This window comes from Haplochromis burtoni, unplaced genomic scaffold (assembly GCF_018398535.1).
Source record: "Haplochromis burtoni strain Fernald_Lab_line unplaced genomic scaffold, NCSU_Asbu1 Contig_83, whole genome shotgun sequence".
Lineage (NCBI taxonomy): Eukaryota > Metazoa > Chordata > Actinopteri > Cichliformes > Cichlidae > Haplochromis > Haplochromis burtoni.
Window position 1 is genome coordinate 1,279,072 of NW_024582444.1, and position 18,462 is coordinate 1,297,533.

The window sequence follows — 18,462 nt, forward strand, 5'->3', positions numbered from 1 at the left end:
TGCATAACTTTTATAAAATTATATATATATATATATAATAAAATAATTTATATACTCAATAGCCTGCAGATAGGTGGAGAAAACAGAAACTTTTGCACATAGACCTGGGGCTAGATGTAGGGGTGATTATTTTTAATATGATTAGCATTCAGGACGGTCTTTTATGTAGACTGCACAATTAAATAAAAGCACAAGATGAAATGTCCTTTGGTCTCACACTTGGATTGGACTTCATCTAGCATTATTTACACTAACTAGCGCAGAAATAAGAATCAGAATACTTCAAAAATCAGGTACTTATCATTGACATCATCTCACCTTTGACCTTGAGTCCCAGGAGTTTCTGTCTCTCTGGCAGGACCCCAGTCAAGGTCTTGATGGACTGTTTCAGGTCCAACACCGTGTCTTCCTCAGACAGAGAACTGATGAAGTATTCCTGACCTCCCCACTTAATGATAACCGACACCGACATGACTCTTCGGTGCTCTTCACACACACATACACACGACTGCAGTTGAAGTCAAGGTATGCACGCGCACCCTAATCAAAATATTTCCAGCAACAATAACAAACATGCACGCGCACACCTTGCAGAAAGGGAGAGACGGGCAAATTCAAAGGAAAGGTGTTAGGATGCCACCATGTAACTGGCTGGAGCTCGACTTAAAACAAACAAGAGCAGCTTGTGATAAAACAGAGAGCCAAACGGGACATTACTATTGTTAAGCAGGTGATGGTACGTCTGGCTATTTCAAGACACAACGGCCAAATGCCACCTAATCAGCTCAGACACTGTGTGACTGTCCCTGATGCTGATATTTATAGCACAAGGTTGCTAACACTGACTAGCAACGATGTAAACACGCCGGGTTTAACAGCCAGCTCGCGAACATTAACTGACTGAGCTCCGCGGTCTGCTCACTCTTACCTGGTAGCACAAACTAACATGTAATGCTTGGCACACACTGTCAAATTTCCTCATAAAGTTGAATGAATGAACTGAGTTGGCCGTTCAATTTCATTCAGCGGGAGCCTCACACACCGCTGCTCTCTTCCTGGCGTCACGAATCTTTCCGGTAGTGACGTAATTGAAAAAGGAGGCTTTGTTGCTATAGTGACTAAAGCCCGTTACCTTAAAATACATACAATACAATATATATATATATATAAATATTTCAGCTATATTCAAAATAAAACTGTCCAGTATCTAATTGTCACGGTTCAATGACTGACCACTACCTTATGCTATGCATTATGTATCTTGATACAAGTCTAATGTCTAATTTCACAGCAGGAAACACATTATGATTTACCATGGTCTAGAATCAGAATCAGAAATTGTTTAGTTACAGATGCACCCTTAAAATATTTATATGAACTAGAGAAACCCCTTAAATAAGGTGTAAATATAATTAAAACAAAGGCAATCAAAGTGTCATATTAAATTAGAAGTAAGTTTTAAAACATACTATGTACAATATAAATAAATGAAAGTGAAAATAGTCTATGTCCACGCAAGGATAAGGATACTAATAGTATTGGTTTGAGAAGTATGTGCTTCTTAAACTAATATATAAATGCTTAATAGGAATGTTTGCTAACCCCTCCCAAAAACAGCAGTCTTTTTGACGAACAAAACACACCTTTGTTCTACTATAACTTGCCTGGCGAAAGGGGAATTTATGCTTATCCGCACTGCCGGGAGAATATCTCATTCATATAAACCTAACAATTCCATAAAACTTGTAAAATCAAACACAATTAAAGTAAGTAAAGTGACTGGCCACCTTAGGCTATGCATTAGGCCTCTCCATTAATTTTACTTTCAGGTTTTGTCCCTAGCTAAATATAAATAAATAAATAAATAAATAAATAAATAAATAAATAAATAAATAAATAAATAAACTCCCTCTTCACATTAGGCAATCGACATCAGTGCTGGTTTTTAAATCCAGATTGAAAACGCATTTTTATTCACTGGCTTTTGACTCAGTGGTTGACTGACTTGTATTTACTTATATTTTATTGTTTTCGCTATGTTTATTATTTTATCGTATTTATTATTCTTATGGTATCTATTATGTTTCTATTGTTCAGCACTTTGGTCAGCCTTGTGTGTTTTTAAAGTGCTATATAAATAAACGATGATGATGATGATGAAATATTTTAGGCGTTTGTTAATATACTATGATGACTTATTTCTGTAATGTTTCATTCCCCTCCCAAATTTATTTTTACCATTAATTGAGTGACAAAAAATCACACATCCTAATTCCACTTTATAACAGTCTTTGACAATATGTTGTGAATAAAAAGCTTTGTCAGGTTAAAAAATATATAACCTGTTCTTTCTGTACGGGACAGTAACATTGCGCATGCTCGGTACATCTTGCTTGGTAACTTGGATAATGGCCGCTAGGTAAGATGAGCGGATGGGCCGCGTCGTTTCAGCGTGAAGTGCTCACTCCGGGAGGACCGTTAACTCGGGCGGTGGCGAGTTAAAATGGTCGATATCCGACCCGTAAGGCATCCAGAAACAGTTGTACATTGTGCGAACATCGTCATTCAAACGTAAGTTCTTATTTTTTTAAAGAAATTTGTCTACGTGCCATAACTGGTTGCTAGCCGAGTGTCCCAGTCTGCTACATTTGGGCTTACTTGCTTAGGGGAGCAGGTTATGGTAATCCTCAAGCGTTATAAGCTAGAACATTTTATGTGAACATGTGCGAAGGCTAGCGCCTTAATTTGTAAGGTCAAAAGCAAGCTGATTCGTTCGGAGTGTTTTATTTCCCGCTGTGTTAAACATAAGATAGGTTGTTGTTGTTAGTAGTTCCTCGGCTCGGTGACAGTGATGCTAGCTGAAAGCGTTAGCTTGATGCAGCTCATCACATAGCGCACGTACGCTGTCATAGCTCGCTATTTCTATCACTTTTACATCCACCAAACTGCGTGGAAACCGTAGGCATGCATTGTCATGTCTGTTATAAGTATTCGTGGACGATACAGACCAGTATAGCAAGCAAAATATTGCCGTATTTGCGGCGTAATTGCGAGAATTTATTTCCGTCGAGACAGAGGGGTTACTAGAGTTCATGGCGTAGCACAGCACAGTCGTTGCAGCACTCACTCATCCATAACGTTTTCATTGCCGGTGCTTCAGTTAAACTAGTAAATGGTATGCAGCCTTTAGACCAAATACACTACAATATACCCTACAGCTGTCAAAGGATTACAACGGATAAAAATTAATTGGTAGACGGCCTTGTTATATAAATTCAGATTCTGCAAAGTGATGTCTGTCTGGGCAGTGATAGTCGTGGTAAATTTAAAGTTATGTAAGTTAACGGGATCCTGCTACGGGATGCTGGGATAAGAGATGGAAACACTGCTGTTGGCAACTCAAGAAGGAAAAGAAATGTAAGAGCTTTGTTTAAATGGAGTGGATTGAAACTTCGCCACGTTTCTTTTTTAAAAACTAGCACTCACAGTGAAATGTTCCTCTAAAACTTCACGCAGGTATTAAAGGGCACTTAAACGAAGGGTTTGTAAGCAGCTTTTTTTTTTTTTTTTTTTTTTAAGTGCAGTAGATATGTTGTTTGGAAAAGGCCAGGAAAAAAGAGGGCAACATGTTGCTCTGTGGAATTCACTTTTGTGAGGCTTTGAATTTCCTTAAGCTCCAGCGCTTTTGGGTGAGAGCCTGGTTAACAATTGCTGATTTGTTGGAGAGCCTCGAGTTTTTCAAACATGCTCAGATTGCCTTTGAGTAATTCATGATCACTGTGAGAGGTTTCATCACTTTAAGGTTAATACATTAGAAATAATATATTGAGTTGCATTGATTACATTTGGTGTGTTTGCTTTGCATCATGCAGTAGTGGCAGTGATGGAATTTAGTAGGTGGGAGGAAACAAAACTGAAATGCAATCTTTAAACAAATCTTTTTGTTTTAAGAACTTCAACATTTGTGTAAGAGATGTTGTATGCCATTTTTTTTAATAGCATTTCATAACTTTGAGGTCAGTCGTTGAAATGGTTGAAAACCTGTACATATTCAAGAATTTTCCTACATTGAACAACCTTTAGCACCCACCAAATCATCAGAAAATGTAGTCAAACTAATTTTAATCTGTTCTGTTAATATAATATATACTCAAGCATATAAAACATTTTTGTTTATCAAATAAGTAGGGAAATCCAGAGATAGGGTAACTGACTGTATGCTAACTGATCATGCTTATATGACTAGTTGTCCACCAAAAGCCCATTTTAAGCCAGGATAACACTGATATTGGCTAGTGTATGTATAGAACCATAGATGCGAGTTAAAATGTTTTTTTTTTCTTTCTTTAATCCCATCCATTAGATTTTCCATCAGGATCTGTGTTGATATAATAAGTCAACATATTCTTTCTTTATATATTTCATGTTTTGTAAACTGTTTTGACTTGTAGAAATTGTATTTTGTATGTGTTTATATCCGCCACCGCATTGCTCACCCCCAGATAGTGTTAATAAAGGTGTAAGTAAACCAAGAAATTATTTTGGCAAAGAGAGAAGTGTAACCATTCTGTCAGCGCAACAGAACAGTATGTGGGCTTTTTTTAAAATGTGAACTGCAGATTTTGCAAGTATGCCTCTTATGCCATTTGTCAGACTTGACCTTTTGAGTTGCACCTGCATTAAAACATCTGAATGTGTTACCACATGCTGTACTTTCATTTTCCCATGGTGGATTCTGTGCTGTTGGTGATTGTGTGGTAGCAAATAGAAAGGACTGGACAAATTTACATGTCTAGGTTGATTATTGACCCACAGATTTGACTATGCAAATTACAGTTGTGGGTGAAGCTGTTTTTAGCTGGGTCAACCGTGCAATGTTTCTTTGGAATCTTGGTAATAATAACCTATTCAAGACTAGCTGTTGTTCCCAGGATCAAGTTTCCGGCATTCCTGTATGGGTGGATGACGGTAAACAAAGTGAATTGTGGTTGACAGTAGTGCTTTCTGCCTGAACCTATAAAAATACTGTTGGCAGCATTTTGAGAATTTCTTGTTGGTTATTATTGCAACAGCCTTCTTAAAATCATGTCAAAATTATCTGGTAGCTTCATCATTATTAGGATTTTTATGCGTGATATCTGTTTGTAGACTTATAATTGTATGTAATTATACATGTATATTGTATATTGAGGTAGGATCAAATGAGTTTACCTTTAAGTCTGTTTGTACCAACCCTTTCTTTGTCTCATTATTGTTTAAAGTGTATTTTGTTGTTATTTTAGTCATGTTCAAAATAAATCTATCATTCAGTGACAAAAAAAAGAGTTCTTATGTACACAGCATCACTCGATTGGCTTTAGTTAAGATGGTAAGAAAATGGTCAATGTTTCCCAGCTGTATGGCACTTAATGTTAGTACTGTGCTTGAATAAATAAGTACATATTTAGGCATGGGCAAAAGAAGTAGTGGGTTAAACTAATCTGCAATTTATTGATATAAATCAACAGTTAACTGTTGTTCCTGAGCTGTTATGACACCACAACCACTAACCGAAAGATGTGGCATATGGCAGCAACCATCTTGATCTCTGTGACAGGAAGTTGTAAACAAGCAAGGTAAAAAGTAAGACATGACACTAACCAGTGTGGTTCTGCAGTACTTTGATTTAGAAAATGAGGGGCTGTATGTAGGTTTCAGGGTAAAGTGATAACTACTGGAAGTAGTGGGTAACCCTTTTTGGCATAGGTTTGTGTGTTGTGGATGGTGCCAATTCTTATATTCTGTTCTGACTAGTGAATTAGTTACCTTAGTTATTCTGTTATGCTGTTGTGGCAAAGGGGTTTCCTTCATTTAGAAAAAAATCAAATATGTCCACCAAAGATGTTTTGGGATTCTACCAAAGCAAAATACCAAGATAGCAAAATGGACTTTCTAGTTTCTGTTGTATTTGTTTATAAAGTAACCAAAAACTTCCTTTAAGTAAGGTAACTGCAGTTCTTTGTCTCTGGACCCATTGTACTTCAGTCAATAGTCTCATTGAAAGTCCTGTTTGCATCAGGAAAAAAACAAAACACTGTCAGTATGCTAGCCTTTAGAGACTTTAAAATGATTTACGGTCATGTTACTAACTTATTATAAAAATTTGTGGTAATAATGTAACAATTGTTGAGTTTTACCTTTACGTTTAGACCACAAATGAATGAGACCGTTTTGTGATTGACCTCTTAAGTCTTTCGTCTTTTCTTCTGTCTTTTCTTCCTCTGTAGCTCACAGCTTTTCCTTTGACCTTTATAATAACTGAATTTATATTTTGTTGCCTTTGTTTTGGCTTTCATCTCTCTTTCTGTTTTCCTACTCTCACCTCCTATAACTGCTTCATATTAAGACTCCATCTTCCTTTTTTTTTTTAATTTGCATTTTCTCTCTTTTGCTACAGACCACCCACTATTAACATCACGTCTTAGTGGTCAGTTCTGCCTTCGGATCAGAGCTTAAACTGAAGCCATGGCAGTGAAGGACCGCGTAGAGGCTGTGCTCAATGTGGGTCTACGTGTTCCCAGCATCATGCTGTTGGATGTCCTCTACCGCTGGGATGTCAGCTCCTTCTTCCAGAAGATCCAGCGCTCCAGCCTTTCCAATAACCCCCTTTTTCAGTACAAGTATCTGGCCCTCTACCTGCACTACGTAGGTCAGTGCCACCTTTCCTGTATTAAAACTTAAGAAAATGTTTGGTGTAACTGAGACACTTTGTTTAAATGCTTTGCAATGTCTGTACCACATTAAAGAGTTCCTCATTTGAAAACATCATGTGTACTTCCCTGTAGTCAGGTTACCATGACCTGCACTGAAACAGTATTATATGCCATGCATTACTGTTTTACCTCTGTTGGTTGAAAGTGCGTAATTTCTTTTTCCATTCAGAAGTGTCGACTCACGTTTGGTATTAGTCAGTAAGTCACGAGGCTCAGCTCTGTAGTGATTGAGAGGGATTATTTGACAGTGTGGCGATCGTGGCTCAAGAGTTGGGAGTTTGCCTTGTAATCGGAAGGTTGCCGGTTTGAGCCCCGGCTCAGACAGTCTCGGTCGTTGTGTCCTTGGGCAAGACACTTCACCCGTTGCCTACTGGTGGTGGTCAGAGGGCCCGGTGGCGCCAGTGTCCGGCAGCCTCGCCTCTGTCAGTGCGCCCCAGGGCGGCTGTGGCTACAATGTAGCTGCCATCACCAGTGCGTGAATGTGTGGATGACTGAATGTGTAAAGCGCTTTGGGGTCCTTAGGGACTAGTAAAGCGCTATACAAATACAGGCCATTTACCATATATGCTTTTAAGACACACTAGAAACTCAGAAAACCAGTACTCAAACACAAAGTTCTGAATTCAGTTTTGAAGGCATTACAAAATGTCTTTGCAGCACAAGTGGTTAGCCAGATACATTTACAGTGACACAGAAACACTGAACGTAACATAAATGAAATAGCTAGGCCTCGTTCTATTTTTGTAATTTAACCTAGCTGAAATAAAGCTATTGTTGAGTTTTCTTTGTGTTTTGGCTGTGTGAGCTCTCAAACTTGGCTGCAGTTGGTTAATGAGCCAATAGGCTTGGTATGTGCTGATGAGCACTGTGGGTGGAAAGAAAGAAGGGAGAAGAGGGCAGTAAAAATAAATATGGCTTTGCACTGAAGTGCTTTTAGACACAGTTTTAGGTAGTAGGCTATTGTATGGTAAGGCTTTCTGCAGTTTGTCAAAAATACCCCCCCCCCCCCTCCAACTATGTCATAAACATCTGTCATACGCTTTATTTATGTGTTTTAAAACGCACTCTGGTCTGCAAACAGGAAGACGGATGCCTTTCAGAATGCATGACTTTCTTGTATTTCTTTTATATTTATGGCTACTTCACAGGTTACATCTTGAGCTTGGTGCTTCTGACTCTGCCTCGTCAGCACCTGGTTAAACTTTACCTGTATGTTCTTACGGCCCTGCTGCTGTTTGCTGGTCACCAAGTGTCAAGGTAAACATTCACAGAAACTTAAATCTACCAGAATAGCTAACAAGATGCCACTACTCCTCTTTTAAATACTGATGTGTGTATGTATGACCGTTTTCCTCTTGTTAATTCATGTGAAGGACTGGAGATTGTGAGAATTTCCTCTGTATTGATTGTTTTAGTTTTTCTCTGTCAGGGATTATGTTCGCAGTGAACTGGATTCTGGTTATGAAGGCCCTGTCTACCTGGAACCTCTCTCCATGAACAGATTCACCACTGCACTCATAGGTATAATACTCATAGGTATAATTGTTCAACATTCATATTATTGAAGAATGTGAATGATGAGGTACCGATGTCTTGCACATAGATACTAGTGGTGAAGGGATCAAAAATCTCGCGGTTTTAAGTCATGGATCGGATCAATTTTCAGATCAGCAAAAAAGACAAAAATGTAACATTTACTTATTGAAGTATTTTTTTGCCTGTTGAAAATATTCAACTCAAGACTCATTCCAGGGCAGTACAGTCTTTGTATCTACCACTCAATTCAATTTTATTTATAAAGAGCCAAATCACAACAACAGTCGTCTCAAGGCGCTTTATATTGTAAGGTAGACTCTACAATAATACATATCGCTCATTATATCGCACTCTGCTGTGATATAATGAGCTGTCACGGTCACGTAGCTTTCCGTTGCCCTGGAGGTCCACCCATTTGTAGTAGTTAGGGCAACAGAAGATGCCTGGGACAGTCCAGCCATAACTTAAATCTTTTCCTGCTCATACATGCTTGGAAGGATCTTGCCACTAAAGTGGACGCGAACGGGATATCATAGCGTGGCTCAAGCACGTTCATCATAGTTTAAACCCCTTGTTTTGCACAACGGAATACGGCCTCCCGTCTGCAGCTAAACACCCCAATAGCTTTTGTAATAGCTTTAGCCCGGTCGGACTGGGCAGCAAACTCCTCTGCTCCTCCACTTGGACCGCTAGCGCTGGCCATAACTATCGCTTGACAGACCCACCACGCGCACCATACACATACTTTTTCTTTCTTCTTTTTCGAATCTTCGGATCACATGCGTGCCAAACCGTGGAGTGGGATCAGTTCGGATTACGGATCAACCGCGATCCGTTGCACCACTAGTAGATACAGACCCGTAGACCCACTTAGGCAGCAGAAAGATATTTATTTATTTATTTAAATTTGAACTGTTTCCTTCTTTTTAATGGCTGCACATACTGCTGTACAAAGTATAGGAACATTAATTCTATAGATGGGCACCTCGTAGCACTGCAGTACAACCAGTAGGACTAAAGCTCAGAATTCATATGCTCTAACCAAATGGCTAAACTGAATGGGCATAGTATTCAGAGCATATGACGAGTAGGATGCATCTTTTGCCATGGGTCTGTGTGAATTTCATCCAAAAGAAAACAGTCTTCATTTTGGGATTGTGTTTTTGGACCTTGCATGGGGCAGTAAGTTGAGATTATTCATTGAATTTGTGTAACCTGGGTCAGTAAACATTCATGGACTATAGTAGACTGTGCAAAGTTGCTAAGAAGATGCATACAGGTACTGGCAAAAGAAAAGCAGACACTTGAGTCTTTTCCTTAAGAAATGTTTGTGTAACAGGAATAAGCACACCTTGTTTTTGTCTTTTTAACAAAAAAAGTGGAAATAGAATACTTGGCTGCACATATGTACATATTTAGCATTGCTCTCATGTCCATGTGAGCACTTTCATTAATTATATAAATACCCAATGCCACAGCATCCACATTAATGGGATTATGAAGGAACCTAATTTGTACCAATTCCAGAATTAAGAAGTGCTCACATACGTATGTGCTTCAGTCTTCCTCTGGGTGGGAAAGCAAAAAGAACAACCTCTTGTAATTTTTCAGTATTTCTGTTGCTGCTATGCTTAATTATGTAAAAATGTATCATTTTCTAAATAGAAAATGCTGTAGAGTCTTTTTAGGACCTAGTTTAAACTTACTAGAGAGTATAGATGGAGTCTCCTGTGCTAGAAATAGACCGCAGAGTGCTGCTTTTACTGCGTAGTGAAAGCCTGAGAAAGCGAAAATAAGATGAGTACAGTGACAAAAATATGCTACTGTAAGGAGCAATGTGAGATTAAAGCTGCTTCTCTTCTCTTTTAAATGTTTGTTCCTTTTTGGTGTTTGACACATTTTCACCACTCTAGGAGAGCTATAAATATTCTGATAAATTTTCTTTTAATTGTCAGTTACACGAAAATGATAAATACCACATCACAAAAAACGTTTTAAAATCAGAGTGATAATAGTGTCTTTAGTCATTTATTCAACTCTTTGTTTTATATATGTGTGTATGTGTGTCTTCTTTCAGGTCAGCTGGTGGTTTGTACACTTTGTTCCTGTGTGATGCAAACCAAGAGGATTTGGCTGTTCTCTGCTCACCTCCTCCCTCTAGTGGCTAGGCTGTGTCTGGTCCCACTCGAGACCATCGTCTTCATCAATAAGTTCTCAATGATCTTCACGGGCCTGGAGGTCATTTACTTCCTGGCGTCTAACTTGCTGGTACCATATAACCTGGCCAAGACTGCCTACAGAGAGCTGGCTCAGGTATTTATTGTGGGCTGATGTTGCAAGCTTTTCAGTTTCTGTGACAGGATTTCAGTTCTGAGATATTTTTCTGTAGATGGTATCAAAGGTATTCTTTATTTCGGTCTTTTTCTGTCCTGCAGGTGGTAGAAGTGTACGGGCTTCTTGCTTTGGGAATGTCACTGTGGAACCAGCTGGTCCTTCCAGTTCTCTTCATGTGTTTTTGGCTCGTGCTGTTTGCTCTGCAGATATACTCCTACTTCAGCACAAGAGACCAGCCTACTTCCAGAGAGAGGCTGCTTTTCCTTTTTCTTACAAGGTAAGACTATAAATCAGGCTGCAAGACACTTTACATTTTACGTCACTGACCCTTTAGAAGGTGTGTTTATCTATTTATTGCCTTGTATCATTAAAGGGGCAGGTAGTGTGTACAAAACATAAATCTAGTTTTGATGTACTGGATTTTATTTAGAAAATCTAATTATATAAAAGTATATAAATTATATAGCATCATATAAATTACAGAGACATTAGATTGCAAAGCAAGTCAGTCTGCAGAGTTTGAGTAAAGCAAGTTTTTAGATTTTGAGATAATTTTGCAGAAATGTGTCAAGAGGAAATTCTAAAAGATGTGTTGGATCCATTTGTCACAGTGCTAAATAACCCATGTTTTGCACTGGTGGACAGAATTAAGTTAAAGCAGACGACTGAGATACTCATCAGAACTTTAAGGACGCGATCTAAATATTTAAAATTGTTTAGAAAGTTGTTGTTTTTTTGTCATGTTCTCTAAGTAATTTGCTCCTCCTTTCTCCAGTATCGCAGAATGCTGTAGTACGCCGTACTCTCTGCTGGGTCTGGTTTTCACAGTTTCTTTCATTGCGCTGGGCGTTCTCACACTGTGCAAGTTCTACCTGCAGGGCTACAGAGCCTTTATGAATGACAACACCATGCACAGGTCAGCAAGGTTTTTATTTTCTTGATGTCTTCTGGTATGTTTCTTTTAATTAGTTTAGTCTGTTTTAGCCTCTCTGTCCCAGTAACCATCATGACTGAAGGCAATATGTTTTCTGACTGTTTATCCCATTCGTGTGGAAACACATATATCTGGAACTATTCTTTAAGGATGTCTGCATTTCACACAACTGTCTAATAGGATAAAATAATTGACATTGTATACCCAAAAGTCAAGTCTGGATAAACGTGTATATGATCTCCAACTTGAGTGCAAAGCCAAGGCATATAATTGTGTGGTGTGTTAACTCTAATTTGTTTCCTCTCTGTGCAGGGGGATGACTGAAGGTATCACCTTGCTAATCCTTGCGGTCCAAACTGGCCTCATTGAGCTGCAGGTCATCCACAGAGCCTTCCTCCTCTCTATCATCCTCTTTATTGTTGTTGCTTCCATCCTGCAGTCCATGCTGGAGATAGCAGATCCTATAGTCCTAGCCCTGGGAGCATCTAGAGACAAGTAAGAGAATATACCAAAGACTTTTTTTATGTGTTTATTTTTAAGAAAACTCTGTGTCCCACTGTTTGTTTTATTTTGTACTGATCATAAACAACTATTAATAACTATGGGCAGTTAGTTAATTATCACAGTATTCATTATCTATGGTCATCAGTACAACTCATGCTAACATCGTAAATTAAGTAACACTACAGTGTACAGTCCTTCTTTCTTCATTCCTACCTAAACAGGCAGTTAGTCTTTTTGACATCAATAAATGTAATCTGACTCAATGTGTGTATACAAAGCCTGCTATCAACCTGGCTGCTTTCTCATATGCTTGTTTTGCTGCCTGTCCCGTAGGAGTTTGTGGAAGCACTTCCGTGCAGTTTCTCTCTGTCTCTTCCTGCTGATCTTTCCAGCGTACATGGCTTATATGATCTGCCAGTTCTTCCACATGGACTTCTGGCTTCTCATCATCATCTCCTCCTCAATCCTCACCTCTCTCCAGGTAACACACAACTGCATCGCAGTGTGCAAAAACATTAAATTAAATAGTTTAAACTTGCTCTACCCAAACAGTTGAGCCTAATACTAATTAAACATTTATATTTGCTTGTTTGTTTAATTCCATAATAACTCTGAAACACTGTACCGCCAGGTCCTTGGCACTCTTTTGATCTATGTTCTCTTCATGGTGGAGGAGTTTCGTAAAGCTCCAGTGGAGAACATGGATGAAGTCATATATTGTGTAAATGGGACCTACAGATTGCTGGAGTTTCTGGTATGTCACACACACATACACCAACTCTTTGCTAAGTTCTGCCTTCTGACTGTAAACAGACACTGTCATCTAATGCATCAGCACGGTCTCTGCCTCACTGTCAGTGATTTGTTCCCTCGCCAGGTTGCGGTGTGCGTGGTGTGCTATGGTGTATCAGAGACTGTATTTGGCGAGTGGAGTGTGATGGGAAGCACCATCATCTTGGTCCACTCGTACTATAACGTCTGGCTCAGAGCCCAGCTGGGCTGGCAGAGCTTCCTGCTCAGGAGAGATGCTGTAAACAAGATAAAAAGCCTCCCCACAGCTAGCAATACACAGCTGCAGCAGTATAACGACATCTGTGCTATCTGCTTCCAGGTATGAACTGTTTTTATGTTTATCTAAAGAGGATGCATGAGAGAGTTAATCTGGGGCTTTAAAAGGTAGGCTAATGTGAAATTTGATTTGTTCCAGGACATGACCAGTGCTGTGATCACTCCGTGCAGTCATTTCTTCCACGCTGGCTGTCTGAAGAAATGGCTGTATGTCCAGGAAACGTGCCCTCTCTGTCATTCACAACTCAAGAGCCAATCACCAACTAATGGCGGAGCTACCCAAGAGACACCTGCAGCCAATCAGAACCCTGCAGGACAGGAAGAAGCCCCAGGCAACAAGCAGGAGGAGGACCACAGCACTCTACCGGAGGATAGGAAAGAGGAAGCGTCAGTAGAGCAGGAGGGAGATAATGAAACTACCACATTAGCTGGGGAAGCCTCCTCTTCCACCTCCCCCACTGGCATGCAGTCTGCTCCCCTGCACATCGTCAACCCTCCATTATCATTTTCCTCTTGTTCTTCTTCTCCTCTTGCAACTGATTCTGTGCCGCACCAGTCCCCTGCAGATCACCCTTCTGCATCTTCTTTCTCTACCTCTTGCACATCAGACACACCTGACGCTCCTGCATCTCACTGCCATTCTGTCTCCACCTTTCACCAACCAACGTCACAGGTACTGACCCAAGCAGAGGCGAACCCTGCTGAACCCGAATCCCTCCCTCAGCTAAAATCAGTCTCCCTTGTGGACAGCGAGGAAAACTCTACTGGTCCATCATCACAATCTAACCCACCAACTCCCCATTCAGTGGAACCTCCTCCTCGTCCTCCACCCCCTCCTCCATTCAACCCCTGAGCTCCATTTTAACACACACACAACATACATGCATGCATGCATATATAATCACACAATCTAAATAATCCCCTATTGTACTTCTCCAACTGTTTGCTGTTGGCTCTCCCATCATGTCCAACTCCTTCATATCCATATTATGTTTCAAAAGATCTAAAACAATCTCTAAACAGAAATTCATCACTCGGTATTAAAAAAAAAAGAGAAGACAATGATTGCAGCTTTATAAAATGTTAGTACTTGGAGCAGTGAAAGGTTTCCCATGATAGGTGTAACCCATGCCAGCAGTGATTTCATCACAGGTGCAGTTATTTTCCACATGTTCTTTCACAGGGATTCAAATTTAATACAAAAAACAGGATGCAGTAATCTCATCTCAGAATGAATTGGGAGTTTTACACCATGTCCAGAAAATGTGAAAATCGGATTTCCATCATGGCCTTTTTCTTTCTCCCCCCCCTACAATCATACTTTTACCCCTTACCTTTTGATGCCTGACATTTAGGGCGATGGTTGCTCCTGCCTTTGTTTGTACAGCTTGAACTTTCACTGCTGTACATTTCATAGTGTTTGGGTGCCACGATTTATCGAACAATTGATCAGACTATCGATTACTGATGGTTGCATTTTATACCGTGACAAAGTCTTAACATTTCATAACGTCTAGAAATTCTCCACATTTTTTGTTTTTCACTGCTGGGTGTCAGTAGTGTTGTGATTTAGTGAATACTGAGCGTTAGCAGACTGAATGTTGTTTATTGAGGTCGCCGCATGACCTAAAGCCTGGTGCTAAGCAGAGGACACATGGTATGGTCTAGCTGAGGGGTGCAGTGTGAACTTTTGGTTCACATTGAATAACTTACATGTGTCAAGCTTTTGCTTTTATACTACTTCAATATCTGATTCAGACTTGTTTGGCTGGTCCCAGCAAAAAAACAGTTCTATTCCTCATCGCCAAACTTTTGTATTACTGTTAAAGCAACTTTATTTTTAAGGTCATTTTTGCATTACTGCTTTATTGGATACCACACGCTGCAAATGGACTAAGGGGAAGATGGAGAGACAAGGTATAAATTAGTCCACAGAGTTGATAAGGAGCTCGGATTTTGCCCTCATTAGCTCTATTTTATGGTTCTCACTCGCGCTTACCGTTGCAAGCTTGGCTCACTAACAGATCAACCAATCATTCACATTGTTGATCGCTGATGGCAGGAGCCAATCAGCTCCTTTCATCCAGTTACATTAGAGACCCTGTATTTTCCAAGACATTAGGGTTTTCCTGCTCGTCAGTCAGTTTACTCCATAAATTGTTGATACCAGCAAATTGAGCCATAGCTTCTTCTTTTTTTTTTCTTTTTCACAAAAACACACTTTCTTTTGGCTACTGCATTTAGCAGATGAAGCATGGCGAGGAAGAAATATGCTTTGAAATGAGTGTGAAAGACTGAAAACTTGAGGATGGCAAGTCCTGATGCACGCTTATATGTAGACCTTGCTGCCGCTCTGACCACAGAATTTGTTCGTCCCCAATGTGCTATAACCTTGCTACCAATGTTTTTTGGGTTTTTTTTCTACCTTTTTTTTCTTTTGGGGTTATATTTGCACTAATGTCATTTTTTACTAGCAATGCTCCAAAGCTGTTCTGTGGATGTCCGCAACCAAATACCCTCTGATGTCTGTGTATGAGGAAACGGCCCAATCTGTTTGTGTGTAATGAACACAAATGTTGCTCTGTACGATATCTATATAAACAAGATTTAAATCTATATATATATATATATATATATATATATATATATATATATATATATATATATATATAGATATCTATATATATATATATATATATATATATATATATATATATATATATATATATATATATAGATATATATACATATACATAAGTAAGACGAGGGCTTGGTCTCTCCAAAGTTTCCTTTCTTTGTTTCTTCACGTGCCTGTGAGCAAAGAGAATTTTTGGATAAGAAGCTGCTGGGAAATCAAGCCCTCTGATCTTTGACACCAGCCAGTGTTGCTGCTTCTCCAGTCTATATGATGCATCTTTTAAGCTGGTGTGATCACTCTGGTGCCCTCTACTGTTAGGAGTGGGATCAGCATGGTGCAGACGGACAGGAGACGCATTAATTAGCGCTCAGCAGTATTACTTACTAGCACTATTATTAAAGGTCTTATTAGTATGAATGACCATATTCTTGACATTAGGAAGCGTGGGCTGCAGGGTTGAGAATGAATACACGATCAGTGTAGGATCAAACCTGACCAACGCTGTTTTGACTTTTTGTGTTTATTTTTTTAAAGAGATGAAATGTAGAGTTTGATGTATTTTGCACATGTTCTTCTGAAAGGTGAACCTAAGGACTTTTCTGTACACAACTTATTTTATTACCAACACCATTCCTTCAACGTTGATTTTTTTTTTTTTTTAACTTAAATACAGCACTTGAAACGGTTATAATGAATTGAGCTGTTTAAAACACACTTGGTTTTCGCCATGACGCATTTCCACTGCGTCCTGCATTGAGATCACCTGTAAGATGAAATGTGACGTGACGCCCCACGAGGGCGATAACAGTCAGTGGCAGCTGTATGTGAATTTTGCATTTCAGTATTAAATAATGAATACGAGATGCTTGTCAGCTGTTGATTCCTCAAGTATTTGCTCGGTGATTACTCCACGTTGGAGAAGTTGCAGTTTCTCTCTTCAGGCTACGAACTGTGGCTTCATTTTTTCATACTGTCTGGGACAGTTTGACATCAAATTATTAGCACACAATAAGCTAATAATTGTGCTCAATATTCATCTGATTAATATAAAGTACATGCAGACAGTGAAGCTTTTACAAAAAAAAATGCAATCTTTAATGCATTATTTGCATCCTGTGATTTGTGTTTTTCTTTCTACATTTTTTTCTGAATTGACTTAAAATACGCATCAGTGACTGTGGTAATGTGCCAACAAATTTCTTAGCCATCACTGGTGCTCCTCACACTGAGCAGGATTTATTTTACAGTTAAGCTCCTCTAAGGGGCCGTAATGCCTTTTCGGATTGTAAAGTCACACATACATACAAGTACAATAAGTTAACCTGAATATCTTTTTTTTTTTTTTTTTTTTTTTTAAATCTTTATTTTTTTAGTTGCTCCTAATTGGCTTGCTCTGCAATCATAATTTCAGGATGTATTTTGTCTACTTAACTAGTACTGCTGTTAGACTTTCATATTTGATCATCTTTACTGAATGCGACTAAAAACCCAGAGACAGAAAACTATTTTTGACCAGTGTGACGGCAAAGTTAGCCTTGCATCTGATATCCAGATGTTTCACTGTTTCCACTTTTCACGATTCTTTGTAAAAATCATAATTTTTCGAGTGTGAGCAAATACAGAAATGGAATCTATAGCTGCCACGGAGTGAGAGCTCTGTAAAGACGTTTTACTGTATTTTCCGAATGCGTTCTTAAATCTGCTCTTCGATACTGTTGCCTCTGACTGACAGATGCGTAGAGATGAATTGTACTTGTGGGACTGCTCTCCCCGACACTCCCTGCAGATTCTTGTTTAAGATGAATTGTTTTTGTCCATTGAGTTTATCCAAAAACAGCTTTAGGACCTGCTCTGTTTAATGTGGCTCTCGGTGCCATTTCTTTTCTGTTAAAATGCTTCATGTTGGTTTTTGGACTTTATGCCTGGCATTGCCTTGGTTATTTTACAAAAACTGAATGTCAAATAAAATGAACCATCCACTCTGAATGCTGTGACTGTTCTTACTAATACTTTGATGAAGTGTAAGGAAAATAACAAAATAAAGATCATTGTTTTGGAAAAGGTAAGCGACTGAAAAGTGGGTGTGATACCACCTGCTGAAATTAAAATGAAATGCCACACAAATAATGTCAAGCAAATAATAATGGGTGTAGTCCGTAAGGTCAAAAGCAGTCGAATGTATTACAAAAGCTGTAACAATCAGTTTCTTTGAAAAGTCTCATTTATATGTACATTTTGGAGACAATGCATCAGGTGACTGAGCCGTTGCGTCTGATTTTGAGGTACTGCAACAGCAGAGGGCAGCAATACTGTAGGAAACATGCTCCCCAAAAATGAAGCCAAAACGTCTCTATCGCCGCCTAGTGTCTTGGCTGCAGTATAGGTCATAAAAAACCCTCATCTATGTTAGCGGATGGGACTGGGGTCGGGCTAAAATTAGAAAAAAAAAAAAATCTCCTCAGATCATTTTTTTTTTTCCATAGATGCTTTCTTTCATTATCAGTAGTTCTCATCAGGCTGATTTCTGTTCATTGGGTCTCCTTTCTTATAAGTTTGATTCTAATTAGTAACACAAAGCTGTTAAATTGGGGTGAAACGTCATCACGACAGCTTTGACTGGCAGCTGCAGTCACGGAGAAACTTGCTTATCTCTGTTCGGGAAGGGCAGATGGAGCCTGATGCTGAGAGGAGGTCCA

General features: G+C 39.2%; 2 protein-coding genes across 2 annotated transcripts in view; one reads left to right on the forward strand and one right to left on the reverse strand.

Annotated features, from left to right (window-relative positions):
• Positions 1 to 1,091, reverse strand: part of ublcp1 (ubiquitin-like domain containing CTD phosphatase 1) — a gene marked incomplete in the record, with an annotated part of 16,756 nt that extends 15,665 nt beyond the window's left edge. Inside the window, 1 exon segment of the mRNA XM_042222300.1 lies at positions 319 to 1,091. Within this exon segment, the coding sequence (XP_042078234.1) occupies positions 319 to 472 (154 nt within the window).
• A 1,288-nt stretch (positions 1,092 to 2,379) lies between these two features.
• LOC102295458 (RING finger protein 145) lies at positions 2,380 to 14,906 on the forward strand. Its single transcript, XM_005926356.3, has 12 exons — positions 2,380 to 2,571; positions 6,437 to 6,688; positions 7,901 to 8,009; positions 8,182 to 8,273; positions 10,366 to 10,601; positions 10,724 to 10,899; positions 11,398 to 11,538; positions 11,869 to 12,051; positions 12,394 to 12,541; positions 12,692 to 12,814; positions 12,938 to 13,171; positions 13,268 to 14,906. Exons 2-12 carry the CDS (start codon positions 6,505 to 6,507, stop codon positions 13,979 to 13,981), a joined length of 2,340 nt encoding a protein of 779 aa, XP_005926418.1. The 5' UTR covers positions 2,380 to 2,571; positions 6,437 to 6,504; the 3' UTR covers positions 13,982 to 14,906.
• Positions 14,907 to 18,462: the final 3,556 nt, after the last annotated feature.